General features: G+C 40.6%; 1 protein-coding gene across 2 annotated transcripts in view; it reads right to left on the bottom strand.

Moving 5' to 3' along the window:
- cntn4 (contactin 4) overlaps positions 1-24,143 on the bottom strand; it is a 198,120-nt gene that overhangs the window by 73,241 nt on the left and 100,736 nt on the right. For both annotated transcript variants that reach the window (XM_085160257.1, XM_085160258.1), the window contains exons 6-8: positions 15,911-16,114; positions 11,043-11,145; positions 7,816-8,000 (exon numbers count right to left, since the gene is read on the bottom strand). In XM_085160257.1, coding sequence (XP_085016383.1) covers positions 7,816-8,000; positions 11,043-11,145; positions 15,911-16,114 — 492 coding nt within the window. The remainder of the gene's footprint in view (positions 1-7,815; positions 8,001-11,042; positions 11,146-15,910; positions 16,115-24,143) is intronic.

Here is a 24,143-nt window from a genome sequence, read left to right as displayed (position 1 = left end):
AAGCGTCTTCAGGTCTAAGGTCAAATGGTGGAGAGTCCCAGATTTAAGCCCTATGGGAGTGTCCCCCAAGAAGGACATGGACCCCCTGTTGTTCCTCTACCTAATCACACGAGCCAGGGTATGAAAATGGGTGTAGGTCACAATCAGGCCATGTCCACACTAATATGTTTTTGTTTGAAAATGCATCTTTTTCTCTCCGTTTTGGCCTTCTGTCCACACTGAGACGGCGTTTTTGGTCAAAGAACACAGAGCTTTTTGAAAATGTTCTCCAAAGGGGATGAAAAACGTCTTTCGAAAACGATGACGCTAGGGATGCACCGATACCACTTTTTTGGAAATGAGTACGAGTACTTGCATTTCAGTACTCGCCGATACCGAGTACTTAATAAAAACATGATTTAAATTTACAGGTAACAGCTTTAGTCCTATAATTTAACAAAAAAACCCCCCCAAAAAACACAAGGGACTAGTTTGGAATTAAGAACATTTATTTAAAATGAAAAGCATGTTGTATGCAACATATTACAGAATAAATAATTATGAAAGAAAAATTTAAACAGTGACAGTGCAACTTTTGGTGCTTGATTAAATTACTTGTGTTAAATGTGCTACCTTTAGAGCCTCCTCTGGACAATTTCGCTGAGCACAATTTGCAGTCCGCCTTCGTTTTTGCGTCTTCATTCACTTTGAAATAGTTCCACACGGCTGACTTGTCTCGCCTGCCCTTCTCTCAGCTCTGAGCTGCAGCCGGGGCCTGGGGGCGGGCACTCGGGGCCTGGGGGCGGGCACTCGGGGCCTGGGGGCGGGCACTCGGGGCCTGGGGGCGGGCACTCGGCCCCTGTGATTAACCCCTTACACGCCGCTCAAACATAGACAGGTCTCAGACCGTGGTATCGGTCCCCGGTATCGGGGGACTTTTAACGAGTACGAGTACTTTAGAAAACGTGGTATCGAGGCCGATACCCGATACCGGTATCGGTGCATCCCTAGATGACGCATTTTACTTATATGCTGCAGTCATGTGACCAATTCAACTAAGATGGCGGATGGCATTGTAGTCTTTATTCTTGCTCGCTTTTGCAACGTTGTACTCTTGTGTTACTCACAGCAACAACTCCATCTCATTGTCAGTCCATTTAAAAAATCTCGGTGCTTTTCCTCGACAGTTTGCTGCGACATTTCAAAGAGCCGGAAACTAAATAAACAGAAGACGGAAATGACGTAGGTCGTCTTACGTTTCAGGCATTCGCTGTACAGAACATAAGTGTTTTCAGTCGTTTCTTTTCTAAAACGATTAAAAACGAGTGTGGATGCGGAGCGTTTGTAGACGAAAACGGATTTATCTGAATTAGTGTAGACGTAGCCTCAGCCAAGGTTTCGGGTGAACCCGCTGTGAAACCTAGCCCCACCCTATCATGTGATTTCCTGAGGTCAAAAGGCCCACGTTGTGTGTTGGCGTTAAGGTGTCTGGGAAGGGATCTCTCCACCATTTGACCCTAGAACTGAAGAATCTTCTCGGTTGAGAGACGTCTTCAAGCAACCTAAAGAAGTCCAGACGCTTTTCTTTCCAAGCTCCTTAGACTACAATGGCCTGGATGACTGAGAACAAAGACATACACTGTATCATCTACCTTCCAAACTCTGAAAGCTTAAATGGAAAGGGCTTTCCTTGTATAAAATGTTTTTTCATGCAGTATGAGTATATATTATATTGGAATGTTATTTTCAACAGCAGCACGGTGGTGCAGTGGTTTGCACTGTCACCTCACAGCAAAAAGGTCCTGGGCTCGTGTCAGATGTATGTATGAGCTTGCATGTTCCATCGAGGTACTCCAGCTTCTTCCTGCCTCTCGTCATATTAAAGCTAGGATAGGCTCCAGCCCGTAAGACTCACAGAAGATGGATGGATGGATCTAACTGTTTTTCCTGTTTTGTTTCATTTTAATGTTGCATTTACATGCCCACTGCTGTAACACCAAATGCTTTCAACCAGCCTCTGTAAGCATTTGGGAAAAGAGGAGACATAGTGATTTAATTTTGAAAGTGAAATGTTTTCATATTCTTGCTAAATAAGAATGTTTGTGCTCAACAGTTTGGGCCTCGGCGGATATCTTCATCGCTTCATAATGCTCCAAACGTTTTCAGTGGGTGACAGGTTTAAACTCAAGGCGTGCCAGTTTAGCTCCTGCTGCTGGAATGTGTGGAGAACATAGTTGGGAATTGTTGCTGAAATGACAGAGACCTGGAAAAAGACATCGACTACATTATGTTGCTCCTGCATGCATTACAACCTGTTCCAGCTGAGATTGGGTGAGAGGTGGGGTACACCCCGCACAGGTCACCGGTGTGCTGCAGAGCTAACACACACAGACACACAGACAATAATTCATGCTCATGTGCACCTACAGTCAATCTAGAATCACCAGTTTACTTAACAAGCCTGTCTCTGCACAGTGCAATCAAACCCACTCACACACAGGGGGGACGTGAAAACTTGTGAGCAAACAAAGACTTGTTCCTGAGTCCATGGAGTGATTTCCACCACAGAATTGTGCCTGATTTTCAGGGCCTGGAGATTAAACCCATCGCCCCTGGTTTCCTCTCAGTGTTATCACTATATGTCAATAAAATTGACCTTTTTTTTATTCTTTGCTTGAGGTGTTTTCTATATGCAGTAAACACAAAATCACTAAATTCATATTGATGCTGTACATGAGTGCAAGCTTTGCAGGCACTCAGTCAGCTGCACCACATGTGCCCGTATACATTTGCTGCAACAAATAGGAAAGATGGGAAACTAGACTCTCTATAAACGTTACCATCACCACTTATTTAGCCTAACATCCATTCATGCTACACCAGCTCTCCATCAGAGTCCGACTGGGCTGCCCCCACCCGCCACATTTTTCGGAGCCGCATTGTCATCGTTGTCCCCCCCTCGCTGTCAGCATCCTTCGCTCTATCCCTCACCTGCTGCGCGCGCATCGACCCTCAGAAAATGCTCGCCAAATGAAAGGCGGCAGCCCGTCCCAGCCTGCGCCGGGGCTAAGCACACAAACAATCAGGTGCGACGTCAAGAGGCTAAAGCAGAGGAAAGATGGGAATTTGCCTTATCGGTGGAATCACTACGAGATAATGCACCGGTAAGCCAGCAAAAACACAAATGGGAACACAACAGGGAAACTAACCTGTCACAGTTCTGCATTTACTTTCCCTCTGAGTAATATCGACATCAGCAAGTGAGCAAAAGCCCATTTCTTTTCAAAGCGTTTTCTTCACAGGGGAAATTTAACAAACCTTTTTGTCTATGGCTTGGATTTGTGGTTAGGAACTTCATCCAGTACAGAATTATGACTAATAAGGAGAAAAAACAATATGATCACAAGGTGCAGCTGATTTTGCAAATCTGCTTTGGCCTCAAGCTAAATCGTTTATTTATTAAGATACATGAAGACAGGAAAGAAGAGATGGAAACCTCCTGTAAAAATGCTGTTGTAATACAAACATAGCTCCTTCACATTTATTGTGTATTAGAGAGAAAAACAAAGCAGTGCTTCTGTCTCTTAGTACATCAAGAGTGGTATTAAAAGTGTGACCGATGTGCCTCCATAAAGTAACACCTTCATTCCTTCCTGTCTCACACAAAAGCCATGCTCGCCTTTCACTGTAGCTTGCTTAGATGTACAAGAGATACCCTTATCGATCCCCCCATTGGCTTACACTGCTGACGAATGTCTCAAAGGCTTAATTCAAAGGGAGTTCAAAATAAGATTACTGATTTTTATCACCTGGCTGCAGACAGCAGGGGTGAGAGAGAGGGAGAGACTGACAAAAGCCATCAAAACTGAGAGAGGAGAGGTGGCTCAGAGGGACGAATCAAGCATTGGCGGATCACAGCATGCTCCTGGCCCGTTAGAGTGAGCGAGGCTAAGTGCTTGCAGGGCTGTTATAAATAACGGCAAATTGTTTAATGCCTCAAATGAGTTATTTGTGACGGCTGACACAGCAGGACTGGGAGGGGAGAAAATAAGAAGGAAGAAAACAGAGAGACGTCGAGGTGGGAGGAAACGCCACAGAATGTGAAAAGCACAAGTAAACAGTCTCAAAGACCTTGGTGGAAATGAAATATCCTGGTTGAAATGTTGCTGCAAACATGAATGTAACAGCACAGTTTGATCTGGTTATTCAAAACTGCATTAGCAACAGTTACCAAGATCATTTACACATACAATTTGAAGATAAAGTCATTCGAAAAACTAAGTACACCCCTAATGCTTTCATAGGAATTCACCACAAAGTCAGGCCACGCAACGTTCAGAGAAACAGGAAAAAACACTCGAGCGTTTTCGAGCTACAGGCCTCAGTTAGCATGTTAAAGTTCATGACAGTACAATTAGAAAACACATGGCTTGTTTGGAAACGTTGCCAGGGCAAAATCTCTTTTTCTTGGCCAATGTTACTAAAGATAACATAGCAGGGATGGTGGTGGAGGGGTGATGATTTGGGCTTGTTTTGCAGCTGCAGCACCCAGGCGTCTCACAGTCTTTGAGTTGACCATAAACTCGATCTAGTCAAATGTGAGACTATCTGTTCAACACAAGTGTGGTTAAAACTGGGTCATGCAGCAATGGTCCCAAGGACAGAAGCAAACAGCAGAATGAATGAAAAAGAAAATCAAGGTGTTGGAATGAGCCAGTCAAAGACTCTTTGAAGGAGGAAGTCTTGGCGTTGTTCTAAATGAACTCCACAGTGTTTTCTTTATGGTGTAAATGTAAATCCGACCTCGATCTGAACCAACTACCAGATGTGCATTGCAGGTTTGAGCTAAAAAACTTCCCATAGCCATGTAGGCTTTGTATGCTAGGATGTGCCAATGTACTATATCTCACCCCAACCGGTCACGGCAGATGGCCCCGCCCCTCCCTGAGCCTGGTTCTGGCGGAGGTCTCTTCCTGTTAAAAGGGAGTTTTTCCTTCCCACTGTCACCAAAGTGCTTGCTCATAGGGGGTCATATGATTGTTGGGTTTTTCTCTGTATGTATTATTGTAGGGTCTACCTTACAACATAAAGTGCCTTGAGGCGACTGTTGTTGTGATTTGGCGCTGTATAAATAAAATTGAATTGAATTGAATTGAATTACTATAGCTGTCCAGAGGTCTCTCTTGGTCAGCAACTAGCCATGAAATGAATGTAAATTCTCCAAGTTCTCCTAATTGCTTTTGTTGCTCCAGCCCAGGACACATCTGCCCAGTAAGCTGACTGAACATTCTCACGTGGCTTGTAATGATGCATTTTTGCTCACTTGGATTCTCATCTGTGTGAAAAGTAGACCAGCAAAAGGTGTGAAAATGCTCTCAGAGAGCTATGTTTAAACAAATACCTGCAAAGGTCTATGAACTGATGCGATTTTGTAAAGAAGAGTGGACCAAAATTCCTCTAAACGATGTGAGAGCCTGACAAAGTCATGCTGCTACAAATTATTGGAGCACTGGGATACTTATTTTTCATAGAATTGCAGGAGACCAATGTTTAACTTCTGGTAACAATTTATGTAACGGTATAAAACCAAAACTTTAAAAAAAAAAAAGTCAGAAATTGGGTACAGGGTTCCCCTTCATTTAAAATTTAGATCTTTTATATTTATTTATTCATGCACTTCTAACACACGTCTTCAGACTGCGGGAATAATGCGGCGCACAAGGAGAAAAACCACCGCGCAGCTGATACACAAGATGGATACAGAATGAAACTTGTCAGAATGGATTACATGCTTTTCATCTGACTTAAATATTCAGTATAGCCTTAAAACCTAAGAGTAAAATTATTTTTAACCTCATTTCTTTTTGTATTTGGCAGAACATGGACTGTCTTTGGATACTGTACCATAAAATCTAGGAGAAACAGTGCAAATATCTACCCTTTACTCTTTCAGAAAATGTATTTACCTTTTTGACCTCTCAAAAGGTACACATAGGCACCTGGACACAGATTCTTCCTGTAGGAACATAAATTGACTTTTACTAGAATTCTTTCATCTGACAGTGTGGCTACACAAATAATACTCTAAATTCATTCTTTCTTTCTTTCTTTCTTTCTTTCTTTCTTTCTTTCTTTCTTCTCTCCCTAAGCTTCAGTCCGGCTTTTATAACTTCAGAGATGTTTGAGGGGAAAAAGGACACAAGCATGATTAAGCATACAGAAGGATGGATATATATTCTTTGCAAATATATAAATCCTTTGGGGTTATGTGCTGTGAAGGTTTTCCCCTTTCCATACTTTTTTTCTTCTTTTTTGGGGGGGGTTTTCAAATGATGTTTTCATTCATTAAGGGAAAAAAGCTGCCCAAACGTACCTGGTCCTCTGTGAAAAATTTATTACCCTCTAAATCCAATAACTGATTGTGCAACTTTTGTGATGACTCACAATAAGTCTTTTGGCCCCGTCTTCTTTGTAAAACCGCTTTAATTCAGCCACCAAAGAAAGGTTTTTGAGCAGAAATTGACTGTTTAAGTTAATCCCAAAAGATCTCAATCAGATTTAAGTCTGGACTTTGACTAGGCCACTCTAGTCTTCATTTAGGTTGTTTTTTTAAGGCGTTCAGAGGTTCAGCTTGCATTCAACTTGCTGGTGTGTTTCAGGTCATTGTCCTGCTAAATAACCCAAGTGCTTTTGAGCTTCAGGAAATGAATTGATTCTCTGGTAGAGAGCAGAATTCATGGTTCCATTAATTACAGCTAGTCTTCCAGAAGCACCAAAGACTCTACCACCACCATATTTGACTTTTGGTATGATGTTCTTTTTATGAAACGCTGTGGTTGTTTTACACCAGGTGTAATTTGTGAAAACCTTTCAGGATCATTGGGATGTTTTTGGCAAATCTGAGGCAAGACTTTGTGCTCTTTTGGGTCAGCGGTGGTTTCGCCTTGACACCTCCTGGATGAGTCGTCAATGAGCTCTTGGGGTAATTTTGGTTGGTCGGCCAATCCTGTTGAAGATTTTCTCAATTTGTGGATAATGGCTCTCGCTGTGGTTCACTGATGTTCCAAAGCCTTAAAAATGGCTTTGGAAACCTTTCCAGACTGAAACAACAGACTTTGTTTCTCATCTGTTTATTTACTCAGTGATCTGAAACATGTAAGAGTGACAAATATGCACCAAAATAATAAATCAAGATCTCCACATTTATCATTTTGCCAAAAAAAAAAAAAAAGCAGCAAAAAACCTTTAAAATGTTGAGAAGTGTGTGTTACTTGCAGATAATGTTTCTCACAGTGGGTGTTTAATTTTGGAATTAAATAGTCTTTGGTAATCTCTACTTCTGCTATCTGAACTCAGTGGGTGTGGCATCAACTGTGACACTGTCAGCAACAATGACTGAAATCTCCTAACCCCCTTCCCGTTGATCCAGATGCTGCTGTGCAGATTAAGGCCCTGACATATGTGCCACTGGTCTATGTATAGTACATTTAACAGCTTTGATCTCCCGTCAAGTTGGACGTGAATCACGATGCCATCTGGTGGAAACCCAATACGAGGCTCACCAACAAGGTCGTATCCAAGGGCTCAGCCTCATCCACATCACCCTTTAATCTGGATCAAAATATTAGAGGCATCATGGCTGATGGCCTTTAATCATTTTGATGTGCCGTTAAAACAAACCTCTTTCCTTGCGCATGCCACGCCGAGCCTCTGCTGATCGCCGCAGCCGGCTTTGCGAGAAAAAGTTGTGTCTGCTTTTGCTGCCTTTCAGTCTGAGCAGGTCTGACAGATGTGGTGCACGGTGGTCAAATATTCATGCACGACTGGATCACCTACCGTAGAAAGAGAGCTTTCCTTTCACTGTGTTCATTCCCCTGGAGTTTTCAGCCACACACTCGTACGTGCCGGCATCCTCCTGCTGGAAATATGGGATTTCCAGCACGCCGCTGGCTTTTCTCATGTCCACTTTCCTAGGGAATGGCACATTGTCGACTCTCCTCCAGCTTATAGAAGGTGCTGGGCTGTGAAGAGAGGTAAACGTGTTTTTGAAGCTGATAGGGTGACACAAGAGACAAAAATGTTTCTATGCATTTACCTTTATTGGAAACGATAAAGCAGAATTAGAGTATGAGCTGCCACAATGTAGAAAGCGTGTATACCAATTATCTGCAAGCAAAATTTTAAAAAGTATTCTTTTTATTAGTAAAACCATCACTGAGTCATACTTCACTCTTTCAGTAATTGTCAAGACTGGTGGATGTTGTGCTCGAATTAACCTTGAATTGAAATCTATAAGATCCAAGCTTCAAGAGGAGACTCTGCGCACTGTGGATCAAATTCAGATGACTTACCCTGTAAATGTCCTGCACCATAATATTCATAAAGAACATGATGGTGTTCAAATCATCTAGCTAAGCAGATTGCATATATTAGTATCTGTTATGTGGAAAGGTATCTTATATACATGAAGCATTAGGTTTGCACTGATCTGATATTTGGATTGTAAATCGATGTGATACTGGATACTGACAAACGTAAATTTTCACTTGTGTGTTGTTCTGTGAATACACCAGGCATCAGCAGTAGTGCGCTGATTGCGCTGTTTGAAGGTGCCGCACCAAAGCTACGTTTGTTTGCAAAAGATGGCCTCTCCCTCTCCTTTCTCTCACTCTTTATGAGTTAACAGTTGCTGAGAAACCTATATTGCAGACGCGCTCCTCTGGTCCACTCCATGTATGTGAGGAGATGCACACAATAAAGCCGAGAGCAGGGAAGCTTTGCTGATGATAAATGGCAAAGACTCCTACACTGAGATAAAATAAGTGCATTAGATGAATGAACTAAATAAAATGTAACCTTGATGCCTTTGTTATATTCTATGGTACAAAAAATATCAATTTGAATATAGAAACTGCATCTGCTCTACTCTACTGTTTCTTGCAGAAATGTCTTCATAGTTAGAAAAGCAATGTTTAAGGCAGGTCTGATTCTCAGTCTCTTCAGAGTGAGGAGTGCAGCTTATTAGTCGGAGACTGGTTTCAGTATTTGGTAATTGAAGACCCCCAAAGCCAGGTGTTAATATATTTGTCTCTACCGGAATTCACTTTTTTTTCTGAAGTATTTTCGCTAAGGATAGTGAGCTGCTATAAACTCACATTTCTAGCATGCAGAAAGACACTATTTTGCCAAAAGTATTTGCTCATTTGCCTTCACATGCATATGAACTTGGTGACATCCTATTCCTAATCCATAGGGTTTAATACAATATCAACCCACCCTCTGCAGCTATAACCGCTTCAACCCTTCTGGGAAGGCTTTCCACGAGGTTTACGAGTGTGTTTATGGGAATATTTGAACATTATTCAGAAGCACATTCGTGAGGTAGGACAGTAATGTTGGACAAGAAGGCCTGGCTTGCAGTCTCCCCTCTAATACATGCCAAAGGTATTCTATTGGGTTGAGGTCAGGACTCTGTGCAGGCCAGTCAAGATCTTTCACACCAAATTCACTAATCCATCTCTTTATGGACCTTGCTTTGTGCACTGGTGCAAAGTCATGTTGGAACAGGAAGGGACCATCCCCAAACTATGCCCACTAAGTTGGGAGAATGAAATTGCCCAAAATGTCTTGGTATGATGAGTTCCTTTCACTGGAACTAAGGTGCCGACCCCAACTCATGAAAAACAACCCCACACCATAATCCCCTCTGCACCAAACTTTACATTTGGCACAGTGCAGTCAGACAAGTACCATTCTCCTGGAAAACACCAGTCCATGACTGCCAGACAGAGGGGCGAGAGAACATGTCTCCACTGCTTTAGAGTCGAGTGGTAGCGTGCTTTATACTACTGTGCATGTGCTTGGATGCACCTACTCTGCTGTGAAAACCTATGAAGCTCTCTGCGCACTGTTCTTGAGCTAATCTGAAGGCCACATGAAGTTTGGAGGTTTGTAGCGACAGACTGCTGAAAATTGGCATCCTCTGCACACTATGGGCCAGCATCTGGTGACCCCACTCTGATTTTACATGGCCTACAACTTTGGATAAATTGTTGTCATTCCCAATCACTTTTATCCATTTGCACTGTCATGTCTGATGTGATGTCAGATCCATTTTACAGCATTTGGCTGAGCAGAGTATAGCCTTGTACACTTCATAATTCATCCAGCTACTTTGTTTGTTACACCAATCCAAACTAAAGACCCAGTTCTACTGGCAGCCACACATGCTAATACTATAACACTGCTTCTACTTTGTTACTCTTCAAAAGTTGATTCTGTTCATCTGGACGTAGCGTTTTCTGGGAGAAACGTTTCTCCCAGAAAACGCTACGTCCAGATGAACAGAATCAACTTTTGGAGATTTATTTTCCTGGATGATTGAGAATGCATCAAGACGTTCTACTTTGTTAATTTGGCTACTTCTAAAATTTCGAAAACCTGTCTGATCGGTTGATTTGATTTGATTTGATTTTTTTCAGCCTAATAATGGCGTCCCTCAACATCAGTCACTATCAGTCAACTGTGTAAATACTGAACTGAAAGTGGGGGACTGTGAATAAGAAACGCTGTAATTCATAAGCAGTGAATGCAAATAATTAGAATTTAAAGTTAAAAAGTTAATCAACATCTTGACTGTTTGAACTGAAATCTACTGTGATGGTGTAAAGAGGCAAAACTGGAGACAAAAAAGCAACAACAAATATGGCAATTAATGGTGATTCTGAATGAAAGTTTAATGTGGGGATTTCATTCTCTGTGGATGTGAAGCTGCAAAAATAACCTAGCACCACAGAGTTTAGTGTAACTGTTCAGCACTTTTTTACTTTAGCCGTGTGTTTTGTGCTTCAGTACACTGTGTTACAAAGCTGTATATTTTAGCTGAAGATCCTCACACCACAACACTCTCTAATTTGTCAGATGTGCAGCCAGGCGTGAAACATACCAGGGTTGTAGCGAAATGGCAAAGCACACGTTACGATACAAAAACGTAACATTTTCTCACATCATATTTCTTTTAAATGGTCGTGAGCATGCTGAGCCTGTACTAAAAGTGAGCTTACTTTCCCAGGGCGAAGCATTCAAGTTTTACAGTGGATCCTTTGGCAACATGAACAAGCTCTGGAAACTGAACTTCAATCTTTGGCTCGTATTCACCCATAACACCTGAAAGAGAAATGCAAATGAGTGTTAGTGCAAAGAAAGATTTTTTTTTATTCAAGTTTAACAAGTCAGGCAAAAGAAGTTAAAAAATACAGTGTTGTGGTTTCTTCTGTTGCTACCCAACAGCTGAAAACATTTCTGTGTGCAGCAGTATTTTTTTTTACTTTCATGCTGAGCAGCAGACACCAGCACTGCTCTCAGCATTGTCACAGGATGCCCTCCTGTTGAAAGTAATGAAAAGAAAAAGCAAAAAACACATCTCTCCATGTGGACATGCAACACGCTGATGTTCAACTGACAAAACCTAAAAAATAAAAAAACCAAAACAGTCTGAGAATTCATAGATGGTTTGAGCTTTTACATCCAGATGAGTTTCATCTTGTTGTAGCGCTAACAGCTATGAACCAGAAAATGGGCCCATAAAATCCCCCTGGGTGCTGCCACTGTGTCTACAAAGCTTCCTGTTGGTGAAGCAGCTCTGGTGGATTATAATATTGCTGCTGTGCATGCTAAAAAATCTCTGGATAGACAGAGAAGAAGACAGAATGTGGATTTTCTGCTGTTCTAGCTTTGGTATAGATGCATTTGAGACTCGCGTCTTACTTCCATAGGAAAGAAAAGCACCTGTGAATTTTATTCGTTTCCCTTAAAATGACACTGAGGTAAATTACATCAATGAATCTGCTACTTGGCGTGCTGTCATTTCTCCCAGCTCTGCCAGCGCTCAGCCCGGGTGCACGAAATGCCGTTTTAAGGTACTGTCATCCACCAATGTAACAACAGGTTTTTCCCCCCTTTGCTGCAATTCAGGGCTGTGTTGCACAAATAGCTCTAGAGATGGAGGAAACAGGCCAATTTCATCTCGTTGATTTGGTGAGGCATGTGTTATCAGGATGGCTCCCTGAGTGACTGTGAAAGCTCATTCAGATCCTTATCACAACTGTCACTGAAACTTAACCACAGCACTATCACCCATATTAAAGCAGACAGGAGGAAGTGGACGGGTAATTGTCTCATACCATAACCTTTTGTAGGGGACACATATTTAATGTGCCAACCTGAACACCCCCCCCACACACACACACACACACACACCCCACCCGCACCCGCATCCCCTACCTGAGCTCCACTTCATGACCATGAGGTAGAGCTGACTCCTGATATGTTGGTGTTGCTGCTGTGCTGAACTAATGTTGTAATGAAAAAAGTGCAGAAGCAGAGAATGAAAGTGCTTTGAAATCTCTGCTGGACTCACCGCTGACCAACTAGCTTAGCCGTCTTCTTGATATTAGATTTAGTTTCTAGGGGTGCAACGATACTCGTATCGATATTGAATCGTTCGATACAGTGCTTTCGGTTCGGTACGCATATGTATCGAGCAATACAAATTTTTTAATTTATTTTATCAACTTTCCTTCTGAGGATGCTGTCTGTGTTGAGCGCTCAGTGGACCTGCGCTCGACAGTGCAGCCTAGGCGGAGTAGTCGAACGCAGATTCACTGAGCACAGAGCAAGCTAGCGAGACAGAAGTTAAGCTCTCGTTGCAACATGGCAAATTGAACCTCCCCCACGCTAATTCAGATGTGGCGTTTGGAACTATTTTGGTTTTCATGTGACGTATGACCCTGAAGGTAAGCGCGTCATGGACAAAAGTAAAACAGTATGTTGGATGTGCCACGCAATACTCAATTACATGGGTGGGAACTAGTGCGTTAGCGCAGTTAGCTCGTTAACGTGTTGGCCGTCCAGCCCCACGCACGGGGCGATCCGCGGTAGCTCGTTAACAGAGATTTGCCGTGTTGTGGCGTTAACGTTATTTCAACGAGATTAACGCTGACAGCACTAGTGGGAACGCAACGAATATGACTGCACATTTACGCTGACATCATCCTAGTGCAAAGACAAGTGGAAGCAGACAAAAACAACAAGCACGCATGCTACAAACTTTACCCGAGTCATTTAGACAGCCGTTAGCACATGATTCTCCTTATGGGGACCTGATATGTTTAATATGCTGCTGAGAATATAGCCCAGAAGAAGCGTATAGTATAGCTTTTATTTTGGAAAGAGCCATTTCTCTGTAATAAACTCTCTTTTCCAAAGATGAGTGATTTCTTGATCAAATAGATTTATTATTTTATCCTTTTGTTGTTTCAGCAACATTAAATTTAAAAACTGTACATTTGAGTTAAAATATATATTTATAATTTTGATAAATGACAAATTAAAAAGGCATGAACATTTTTTTTGTATCGAAAAAATATCGAACCGTGACACCAAATAATCGAACCGAACTGTGAATTTTGTGTGTCGTTGCACCCCTATTAGTTTCATCAACTTCTTTTAGTCCGACAGACGACTGTAAGCAAGATAATATGTAAAAAAACATTTTGTGTTTATTTGCGACTTCTATTAAATTAGTGTGTATACTCACAAACACTGGATAAAATAGCAAAATTGCAGGTAAAAGTAAATATATATTTATGAATGTAAAAAGTGCATCTTTGGGGAAGTGTCTTTATTAAATCATTCAAAATGTTTAACTTTTGAGTTTGTTAATTAATCTCTTTAAATGTTTTCAAACTCAATACATTGATAAACTGTTCATAGAAAATTAAGTCTACTTAAAACCATCAAGGTTATAACAGTTAATTAAAAACTGAAAAACTCAAACTAGGTGAGGAAAACATTTTAGTTAAAAAAAAAGATGAAAACTGAAAGACAATGTCCTTCAATGAAACAAAAATAAAGCGAGTATGTCTTTGGTTTCAGTCTTTGTTAGTTTGGTTGAACTTGTTAGTTCTGGTTTGGAAAGGCTGTTTCTGTTCCTGGTGACTGGGACGTCTGCACGGCATGAAGCCTTGTGTCTACATTGTAAACTTACATCTTAATGCAATAAATACTTCATGTTATATAAAAAGGTTATGGTCCTGTCGTTTTGAACCCTATGTTTTAGACTTTGAATTCAGGGTTATTATTAAATTCTCTGTTTGATGATGTTTTCTAGCGTTTGCTGTTTAGAGTTTTTTTACTTCTGTAACTGTCAGTTTCATATTTAGCTTTGCGTTTTTCTTTGTCTTGGCTTCTATTTATTATTTCATTTTATATCCAGTTCATCGTCTCATTAAGTGTTTAGTTTTTAGTTGTTGTTACATTGTTGTTATATTCGATCCTGTTTTTTTTCCCCCAGTTTAGAGTTCAGACCAGCTGCATCATTCATTTAGTTTAGCCTAGCCTCCCAAATGTCTCGTAATTTTTTGTGAAGCTTCATCTCTGTCTCATGTTACTTCCTGTTTAATGTTGATGGTCATTTCAGTTTTACTTCCTCATTAATTATTATCTAATTTAGCTCAGCGGTGTCTAGTTTCCCAGGTGTCTCCGCTCCGCCACAGTCATATATATAGTTGCTGTCTTCCTTTGTCGTTGTCAAGTTCTCTGTGTACTAAACCTGTGCTGTTTTCTCTGTTAGCATGCACAGCAGCCTTAAACTAAGCATTTTGATTTTGATTAAAACAAAATCGAAATATTGAAAATCCACGTTAGAAACAATCTGAAACTAAGTTTCAAACATAAACTTAAAACAATATTAATATTAACACATATTAATATTCATGACCAGTGGTCATTAACGTAAATCAAAGCAAGCCTTTATTTCTAATCATAGGTTATTATAACTGAGCTAGTATAGCATGTAAGTCATGTAAAAAAAACCTTAAAGTGTGCGTTGTGAGTAGAAGTGATTCAGCCTACTTAAATGTCATTTTTTTTATTACATCAAATCATATATCATTATTGGGAAGATTATATTAAATGTCCTTTATGACATTCTCATATTTTTCAGCATTACTTAAGAATATCGAACATGCTTCTGGGATAGAAGCCTACAATTAGATTACTTGCTGAGAATAACCTTTCATCTGAAGTGGCTTGATAAGGCCAGCCTTAAGCATTAGGTCCACATGTAAAAGGACAGGCTGAAATTAGCAGAGGAGGAGATAATTAACCTTTGAATTTCATTCGTGTTCTTTGAAAGAAAGTTTTTTGGGGAGGTACCAACAGTAGCCATGTTGGCTTGCTGCTATGGGTCTGACCTGTACAAATTCTAAAGAGCGCTGCACTAAATCAGCCAAGTGATTCTGGCTTTCCTGTTATATCAAAGAAGCTGCAGTTTTGTTTTGTTTTTTATAACAAAGGACCACAGAAATAGAAATCTGTTATCAAACCAAACATTGAAGAAAAACACTAATGGTTTGTCTTTGTAGAACACGAGATGTTTCATGATGATATTTCCTATTGCATTTACAATGTGCACTTAATATGCATATGCATGCAAAACTGCAAAATCACAGTTTTGGGGGGATGTAGTGTTAAACTGCAATAATTTGTCAGCATTGAAATAAACCCTGCTTTGCTCCAAAGGTTGGAGTAATAGACTGAGACCCAGCAGAATGATGAAGAAACAAAGTACAAGTACAAGCACATACTTTAGGAAATGAAGTAAATCAGTGACTACATACTGCCCAATATTACCTTTAACTAATTAAATTATATGAAATTTTTCCAAAACATTTCATGCATAAATAAACCTTTAATTTTATATATATTTTAGTTACATTTTACTCAAATGACTGTTCTGATGTTTGAGGGTGAAGAATCATGTTTGAGTGCACCCCAACAGTCTATAAATTCTATCATAAAACAGTAAAACCTTTTTGTCTCACTAACCAGTGTTCTTATATGCTGTTAACTGGCATAAGTGTGAGCTCACCATCACTGCGGAGCACAAGTGGAGTGGGTGGGCCCTGGACACGGGTCTTGGTGACGGTGTTGGTCACCACACAAGTGTAGTTGCCAACATCTGAGGGCTCCACTTTAGCAATGTACAGATTCCCTGTCTCCTGGGAGATGAAGCGACGCGTATCCTGCTTCACAAATGTCGGGTACTCATTGAAGATCCAGGAAAATACCAGATCTGTGGATAAGGATATAAAAAAATATATTTAAATGCAGGAAGGGCTCATGAAGAGGGTAAAGGGAACTGAGATTTTTATGGGTGATGTGGCTGTGGTGTGAAATAAGCTTGAGACCACCTCTGGGGAGTGAAAACGGTGACTAAGTTGTATCATGCTAAGGTGAAAATTGATATCAGGATCCGTGGGAGGTTGAAAACAAATGTAATTATACGTATTCACTTTAATGACCATTTTTCATGTTGATTAGGTCTGAATATGCAAATAGGGATTTGGGAGATGGGGTTTGTGTTGTCATGAATAATTACTGCTCCCTAGGCACCCTACTAGAATTCACAAAGGAGTTTCCAACTAGATAGGGGACAATAATAAGCAGAAAATGAAAAGAAATTATAAAAAACAAAAAACAAAATAAAAACCCAAACAAACAAAAAAAGGGAAAAAAACTTTTTAGTCCAGATAAGCCAGGCAACTGCCTTCAAGAAACTTCAGTCCAACTGGAAGGATTGTACCAAGAAGAAATACTCTGAAAGCCAGGAAACTTTGCATTTAGCATTCAACAATTCAAGTTTAGAAATTCCAGTTATTATCACTTCCAGGAAGTGTGTCCATAAATGACAATGCCTGTGATTGAACAGTGAGAAACCATTTTGACCAGTTTGTGTTATATGTGTCAAGTTTTCCTTTAGTAAAGGAAGTGCAAGCTAAAAATAGTTAAACTACTACTTTAATCACATTTAGTGTTAGCAGCAGTGCTAACTGCTAAACACAAGATCAAAATTAATCGATTATAGGCTTTTGTCTCCTTCAAAAAACCCTTAAAGCAACACGCTTCTCTATCTATTTATATATACACACACATTCTCATTTTGCTATCTTAGTGAGGACATCTAATTGGCATAACGCTTTCTCTAGCTGCTTACCCTAACCATTATAACCCTGACATTAAAACCACATTTTGAGCCTCAAAAATGCCTTTAAACTCGTGATGTGTGTCCCCACAAGTACAGTAGAATGCCAATTTCTGGTCCTCACAAGGATGCCTAAACAGGTATGCACACACACACACACACACACACACACACACACACACACAATGCATACATGTGGGAGCCAGTCAAGTGCAGCAGTGCCTCATGGTAAGAGCTTACAACCAGGTCACAAAATCACAAAGCTAACCAAGAATCAAAACACTGCAATCATCTTAAACCCAAACTCAAACCATATTGATTCAGTCAGCAACATTTCACTTCTCTTTGTTCCAAGCAAACAAAGACTTTGACAGCACAGACACTGTGTCACAAACACAACTATGATGCAAAAGGTTTTAAATTGATGCAGCAGTCATCGTTGCTATGTCATCCTGGGAAAGCACCTGGCAGGCTGCTGTAATATACACCTATAAGCATGTAGGTGTCAGCTGCTCCCTGCAATGCCATGCTGGAGGTTTTGAAGATAAGTGAGGCACACATTTCCAGGTCATGAGATCCAAGAGTTTGCCAGCAAATAATTGCTTATAACAATACCAAGGATTACTTTGAGTAGTAGCTTTGAGTCCATTCATACGAGCCAGCCTTAAATTCACAGACATCAAAGCTGCTTGTTTCTACACAACCTTTTGAGCAGCCTCTGAGAAAGGGGTGAAACTGAAGCTCACTTTAATGAGACTTATCTTACCGTTAAAAAGCCAGATCAAGACAAAGGACTTTACTTCAGGCACTTATCTGCTTCATTAGGCCTCTGATTTGACATTATGGGAAGTTTTAAAGAAAGAGAAATATTAGAAAAAGCAATGATCTAGACAAGTGTTGAGGAGTTATTAAAATGATAATAATTACTCCTAATAATAATTAATGGCTGGATGTCACAGTAGATTCAATTAAGTAATTGTGAGACTCCAGCAACCTGGTCAATAATCTAATTTAGTGCAAAACAGTGCTTAAATTGAGACAAATGCTCAGCAGAAAACATGTAAACAACAAGCATCTTGAGGAACAAAACCCAGCATATACACTGTGGTCACTCCTACTGGGACCGTAATTCATCCAATGACATCATCTCTACTGCTGGTTTCACAGAGAAACCAGACACGCAATTAGAAATGAAAGCGGAGTGTTGCTATGGCATCTAATATGAGACCGAGCATTATGCGCACCCCATACGCGAGCAGTTTGTCACAAACAGCGTTTTATCTTTCAGCAGCCGATTTGAATGAATATAGAATCTATCGGTATCAGTGGGTGAGGTGATCATTTTACGACTTTAGTCACTTTATTGATGTCAGCTCATCAAATCTGAATGTTGTGACATAATCTGCTGTTGTGGAGTTCCGCACTCAGCATTACTGACAGCCATGAACTATTCTCCTGCTGCGCTTAATCAAACTCCACCACTTGTTAACGGACTGGCAATTAAGCAAAACACCCTTAGAGGAACCCTTCCCTTCACCTCCTCTAGCTGCTTGGCAATTTATCACAGCAGGCCTGCATACTCCTGCTGGCTATAAGGAGCAGGTACTGTACCGATCAGTGCCATTTGAGGCTTGGGTTTAGGCTCGCAAGCAGAGCCGAGCACAGACCGATGGCACAGCCGAGATCCGTGGGGACGAGGGACACTTCAAGGCAGGATAAGGCATGTTGTTTGTGTTTGTTTCCTCTCCAGTGCTTTTGGACTATGGCTGCACCTGCTCTCGCTCTATGTTTAAAACCCATATGACTACATGGCACAACATGAGCCGGAAAATACCGCAGAGAGCACAGACATAATGAGATGTCTCACACAGCTGGCCGAACGGTCCTCACACAATCATCCAGGGCATTGATTTTATGGGTTACACAACACTCTGATATAAAAACAGGACATCTTCAAGACAAATTGTTGAAGAAATCCAGCTGCTCTGCAGAATTGCTATTACTGCCATGCTAAAAATATTCAGACTGCAGCCTTTACACAAGAACTGAGTTGTTTTAGATTTCGATTTGAAAAGTGATGTTGAAAACACTATTTCAAAGCTGAATGCATTAAGAAAGTTTAATGTTGAAAAAAACGATTTCTACACAAGCTCAGTTTGGTATGTCAAAGAAAAAAAAAAACTAATTTTGACTTCCAAAACATGATCCACCGGAGAGGGGATTGCAGAAGTCCCAAAAGAGTTTTTTGTGGTTCCCCTCTGGGTTAAAGATCACTTTGCATGAGTCACAATGAATAAAGCTGCTTCGCTCACACAAAGAGATCCAGGAGCAGCTTCAAAGGACAGGCCTCACTGAATATTCAAAGAGCGAACAAGACGAGGACGTCAAACATGCCCGTCTCTTTGCACAGATTTGCCATTATGGAAAGACGGAGCACGAAGACAAAGGCGGTGGGCAGTAATCACCCAGCAGGTCTATCATTCTTTATGATGAGCTGAAAGAAAACTACTTCATCAAGTTGTGGCATTATGGATGGACAGTTAGACTGTGCTGTGTGAGTATCTCAGCAGATATGCTTCAGAGAAGGTGGTTTCATAAAGATAAGCACATAAAATGCATATGCTCTAAAAATTCTGCATCAGAATACAGCATAATACAGCATAAATATAACAACAATACTAAAAGTGCATTTTCTATTCAATTGTGATTAAGAGATTTAATAAAGTAGTAGCTGTGTCATCTACACTGACTGATTCTGCCGGAGGTTTCTTCCTGTTAAAAGGTGTTTTTCCTTCCTACTATCGCCAAGTACGTGCTCATAGGGGGTGCGTGAATTGTTGGGGACTTCTCTGTATTACTGTAGGTCTTTATCTTTCCCATGTACTGCAGGATGCCTTGATGCAACTGTTATTGTGATTTGGTACCATATAAATTGACTTGAGGGATTTTAGGGAGTCACTGTGGTCTTGTGTCAGTCAAAAAATGTTGAGTGTAATTAAGCAGCCAAGCTCAGTTCTTAGTAGGAAATGTGTGTCAAGCACCATATAGCTTCAGGATCACTGCTTCATTTAGCACTGACAGAGTAACTGAACAGGAACACTGTCCAGATGTCTCTCGTGCCACAGCAGCCTCAGTCATGGTGGCTGGTTGCTAGCTAAACTTACTGCTCAGCTATAAAAACACATTGCACATGCATAACAGGCAGCACCACTAACTTAACATCGTGAAGGAGAATCCCACAAGTCTTTGCTTTCTGTCACAAATCATAGTCCAGGAGTCCATGACACTTGGAACACTACAGTCCTTTTGTTCAGCATCTTTATTTTGAGAAATGATACAGATTTAATTTAATTTAATTTGCATTAAATCAACAGCAACTGTTTCTGTAACATGAAAGGGCTTCATGTGTCATATAAACTCATTTGACTGGGTAAATACCTTGATGATGACAGCACTTTTTTTCATTTGGCCTAAATAAAAGAAAAGAAGAAAAACCCTTAAAAAGAATATGGTTAATAGTTTACATAATGTCGTTCTGTATCGAGTGAAACACAAAGCATCTGCAGTACAACAACTATGCAAAGATGTACTTTTACTGCTTGGAAACATACACATATTTGCCCTCTAAGATACGCAGCTACCTTGAAAATCTTAGCTTCTTTCTCCTGTTTTGTTTTCCATGTTTTATTCTCAACTTCATTTTTGCGTCTCCTTTTGTAACTTGTAATAATAATTAGACTTAATTTCACAAGTTTCAGTTTTCCTGCTCTCGTCTGTTCACTGTGTTGTTAAGCCTACACCTCCATGTTCCCTCATTTTGTTACTTCCTGTCTTATTTTGGTAGCTCCTTTTCTCTTGTTCCTGTGTCTTGTCATCTTGTGTCTCATAGTTGGTGTTCTATTGTAGCTCTCCACTACATTATGTATTCCATATGTATGTAGTGGTGAGATAGTCTCTCAATCAGAGAACCAAGGTTACAATGTAACACACATTTGCCATCTTCCTAATTATTATGTGTGCATTTGTTTGTCACACTGTACGGCTGTCTTCCCTCACGTGTCTTCTGGTTTGGTTTGGATTTTTGAATTTTCTACTTGCCTGAATAAAGTTTTTTTTCCCCAGTTGTTTTAATTATATCTACCAAGGTTAGGTTTTGGTAGCGTGTATGCACAAGCATGTCATTCAAACATGATAGCTCAAAAACTAGTTTATGAATTCTGTTAAAACTGTGTAGGGATGTAGCGTGGGGTCACGTTAGTAATCAAATAAAATTTCACTAAAATTTGTCAGGTTTCCTTGTTACTTAGAAACTATGATTCCTATATAGTGTGTATTGTCATATACAACACGCAGAAAGTATAAGGATTTAAAATATCATGTTACATTTGACCTTTGACCTGTGCTTCAAGGTCACGAGCTTGATTTGAAGGTCAAAGTGACAGTAATACTATCTAGAGCTATTTAAACCTGTGATTGCCACTGCCATTGTTTGTATTGATGACATATAAGCATTTGAGAATTCTAAATAACACCTTATTAACTGTATTATTAATAATATTTATTGACTATATGTACATTACAGTAATTGTAAAATTGTTATGTATATAAAAGGCTATAGCCATCTGAATACATAATAATTTGGATACATGTACAATGTTCCTAAAAAGGTATAATATCCTTTTAGGCAAACAAAATAAACTTATGATAAAAAATAAAATATAGAAAATGCAATACTACTCCTTTAAAAGTAAATACTGCCCAGAGATTGAGTTCAAGTGCTTCTTATTCAACGAGTCTGCGTCTGGGTCTTTATTGCTGCAGCCCTTTAGTTTCCATATACAATGGAAAAAAACACAGCCATCAAAAGACGTATGCATAATGAATTCTGCCACTCAAAGCTACGCTTCAAACCAAGTCATTAGAAATGCATTCAATTTTCTATTAAGGCTTTGTCCAGTGAAACGCCAGTGAAATGAAAGGCATGTGCACTTGTGCTAACAGCTGATTTGAGGTAGAAAAAGGACATGCAGAGGAGTAAATAAATTTATAAATTTATAAAAATAAATAAATGCAACGGCTGTTAAATTCAGTGACGTCAGCCAGTCGCTAAAAAAAAAGGTAGCCATGTTTTTGGTTTCGTGTAATGTGATTAATTTCTCCACAACACAGGCCCCGGCCTGCTTCTCATCCTCCTGCTGTTGCCCCAAGCCTGCACTGACACTGTCCCTGGGGGTGGGGGTGGAGGCGGGAGTATTGTGTGCTTATCCGCTAAAAGCAATTCATATTAATTTGAACACAGACGACAATATTTTCAACAAGCACGAACGACCAAAGATCTCGCTCTTTTTTTTTTTTTTTTGCCAGAAAACAAAGCCCCCATCTGTCAATAAAGAAAGACTTAAAGAGTTTTACTGTTACATCAGTATGGTTTGGCATCATAATGTATGATCAGCACCAGTAGCCTCATCACTTCATATCAATAATAGATGTAAGGGCACGCTGTGACAACAAGATGCATTTTTAATTGCCCAATTACAAAGCTGTGGGATGTGAGCATACTGCAAAAAAAAAAAGAAGGCAAAAATTTACAACACAACAGCACGCAGTTGTCCTTTTCCAGGATGAATAATTCTCTGATTACAAGCGTCACGCACACGGTATTACATACTGAGTAGGAGGGGTTCCTGGGTATGTGTCAAACTGAGTAAAAAAAAACAAAAAACCCACACTGAGCTAGTACAACATGATCTAATTTTTTTCTAAAGTACTTCATGAGCTGATGAGAGGAGGGCGCATGCAGCCAAACAACACGGCTGCACAATCCACACGAGGAAAGCCCCCGAAAACAAACGTACAATTTATTCCTGTTAGAATCTACGCGCTCGGTGATTTAGGAGAGCATCTTCAGCACACAGACGAGCAAAAATAAAAGAAACTCGAGAGACGCCTTCCACTGTTAGACTACTGTCATCCCACGTTGTGTAACTGAGTGCAGTACTCCCATATCTGCTCCAGGCTCCGAGAATCCTCTGATCCACTGTTTCCTTTACAGGACTGGACAGGATGCACATGCTCAGCGCTCTCGAAGCCTCGGGTGGGAGGAAAAACAGGACAAAAGACACACACACACACAGACACAACTACTCTTGGAATAGACACAAGTGATTTCAGTCTTGAGTGCCCCTTAAAGGTCTCCCCCCATTAGAAAATAGAGGTCAGCAGCATTAGGTCCACGACTAAACACAGTAGTCGTGCAGTGCAAAGAGCGCGGTTGGGTCACACTGGCAGCCCATTAATGCGGTCTGCTTTGAAAAAGACAGACAGCCTCTCAGCCCTTTTTGTTTCCTCTGATCCACACTGACAGACCGAAGGGGAACCGGACTGCACATTTGGGAGAAACAAACAACGCAGCGGCGGCTCGGTCTAAAAAGAAGCCGGCGCTGTAACCAGGTTGTGTTAATCCATTCTCCTTCCTTGAACTCTGCAGAAAGCAATTACCATAGATTCCTGCCACGCTCTGACACTGGCCTGTCAGCTGGGGAGCAAACGTGTGGGTGCAGTGTGGAGGCAGCACCTCACTCTGCCTTTGTGCTGCAGTCTGGTCTGGCTGGGTGTGTCGTGCCTGATTCTGCACTCAGCCCCCATTTCCCTGTCTTCCTACGGCTGATTGTAAGTGCAGGTAGCATGTTTGATGACAGCGGTCACGTTGGAAGACACGCAGCGGAAAACAATCGCTGCTCCTGCTCAAGTCCTTGTTGTTTGATGTGGGTTTGGAAGCCAGGTCTTCTCGTATTACAGATTCAAGACACTCATAGTTCATATATCACGAATCCAAGATCCACTAAACCTTTAATAGTTTATTCAATGTGCATCTATTCATTTAACATATAATGAGTAGGGATGGGTATCGTTTAGGTTTTATCCGATACCGGTGCCAGACTGGTACTTTTGAAACGGTGCCGGTGCTTAAACGCTGCTCAAACCGGTGCTTAAAGAATGGAGAACACAAAATTGGTCCAAAAACCTCATGTTCAGCTGTTTTTTTGTAAAAAGATAACAATGTTAGCCTTTTCTGCAGCTATGGGGCATATATGGTATCACTCTTGGCTGGAAGCAGTGC

The sequence above is a fragment of the Neolamprologus multifasciatus genome, chromosome 5 (assembly GCF_963576455.1).
Source record: "Neolamprologus multifasciatus chromosome 5, fNeoMul1.2, whole genome shotgun sequence".
NCBI classification, from domain to species: Eukaryota; Metazoa; Chordata; class Actinopteri; order Cichliformes; family Cichlidae; genus Neolamprologus; species Neolamprologus multifasciatus.
Note: the sequence above shows the minus strand (reverse complement) of the source record. Positions and strands in the feature narration are given on the sequence as shown.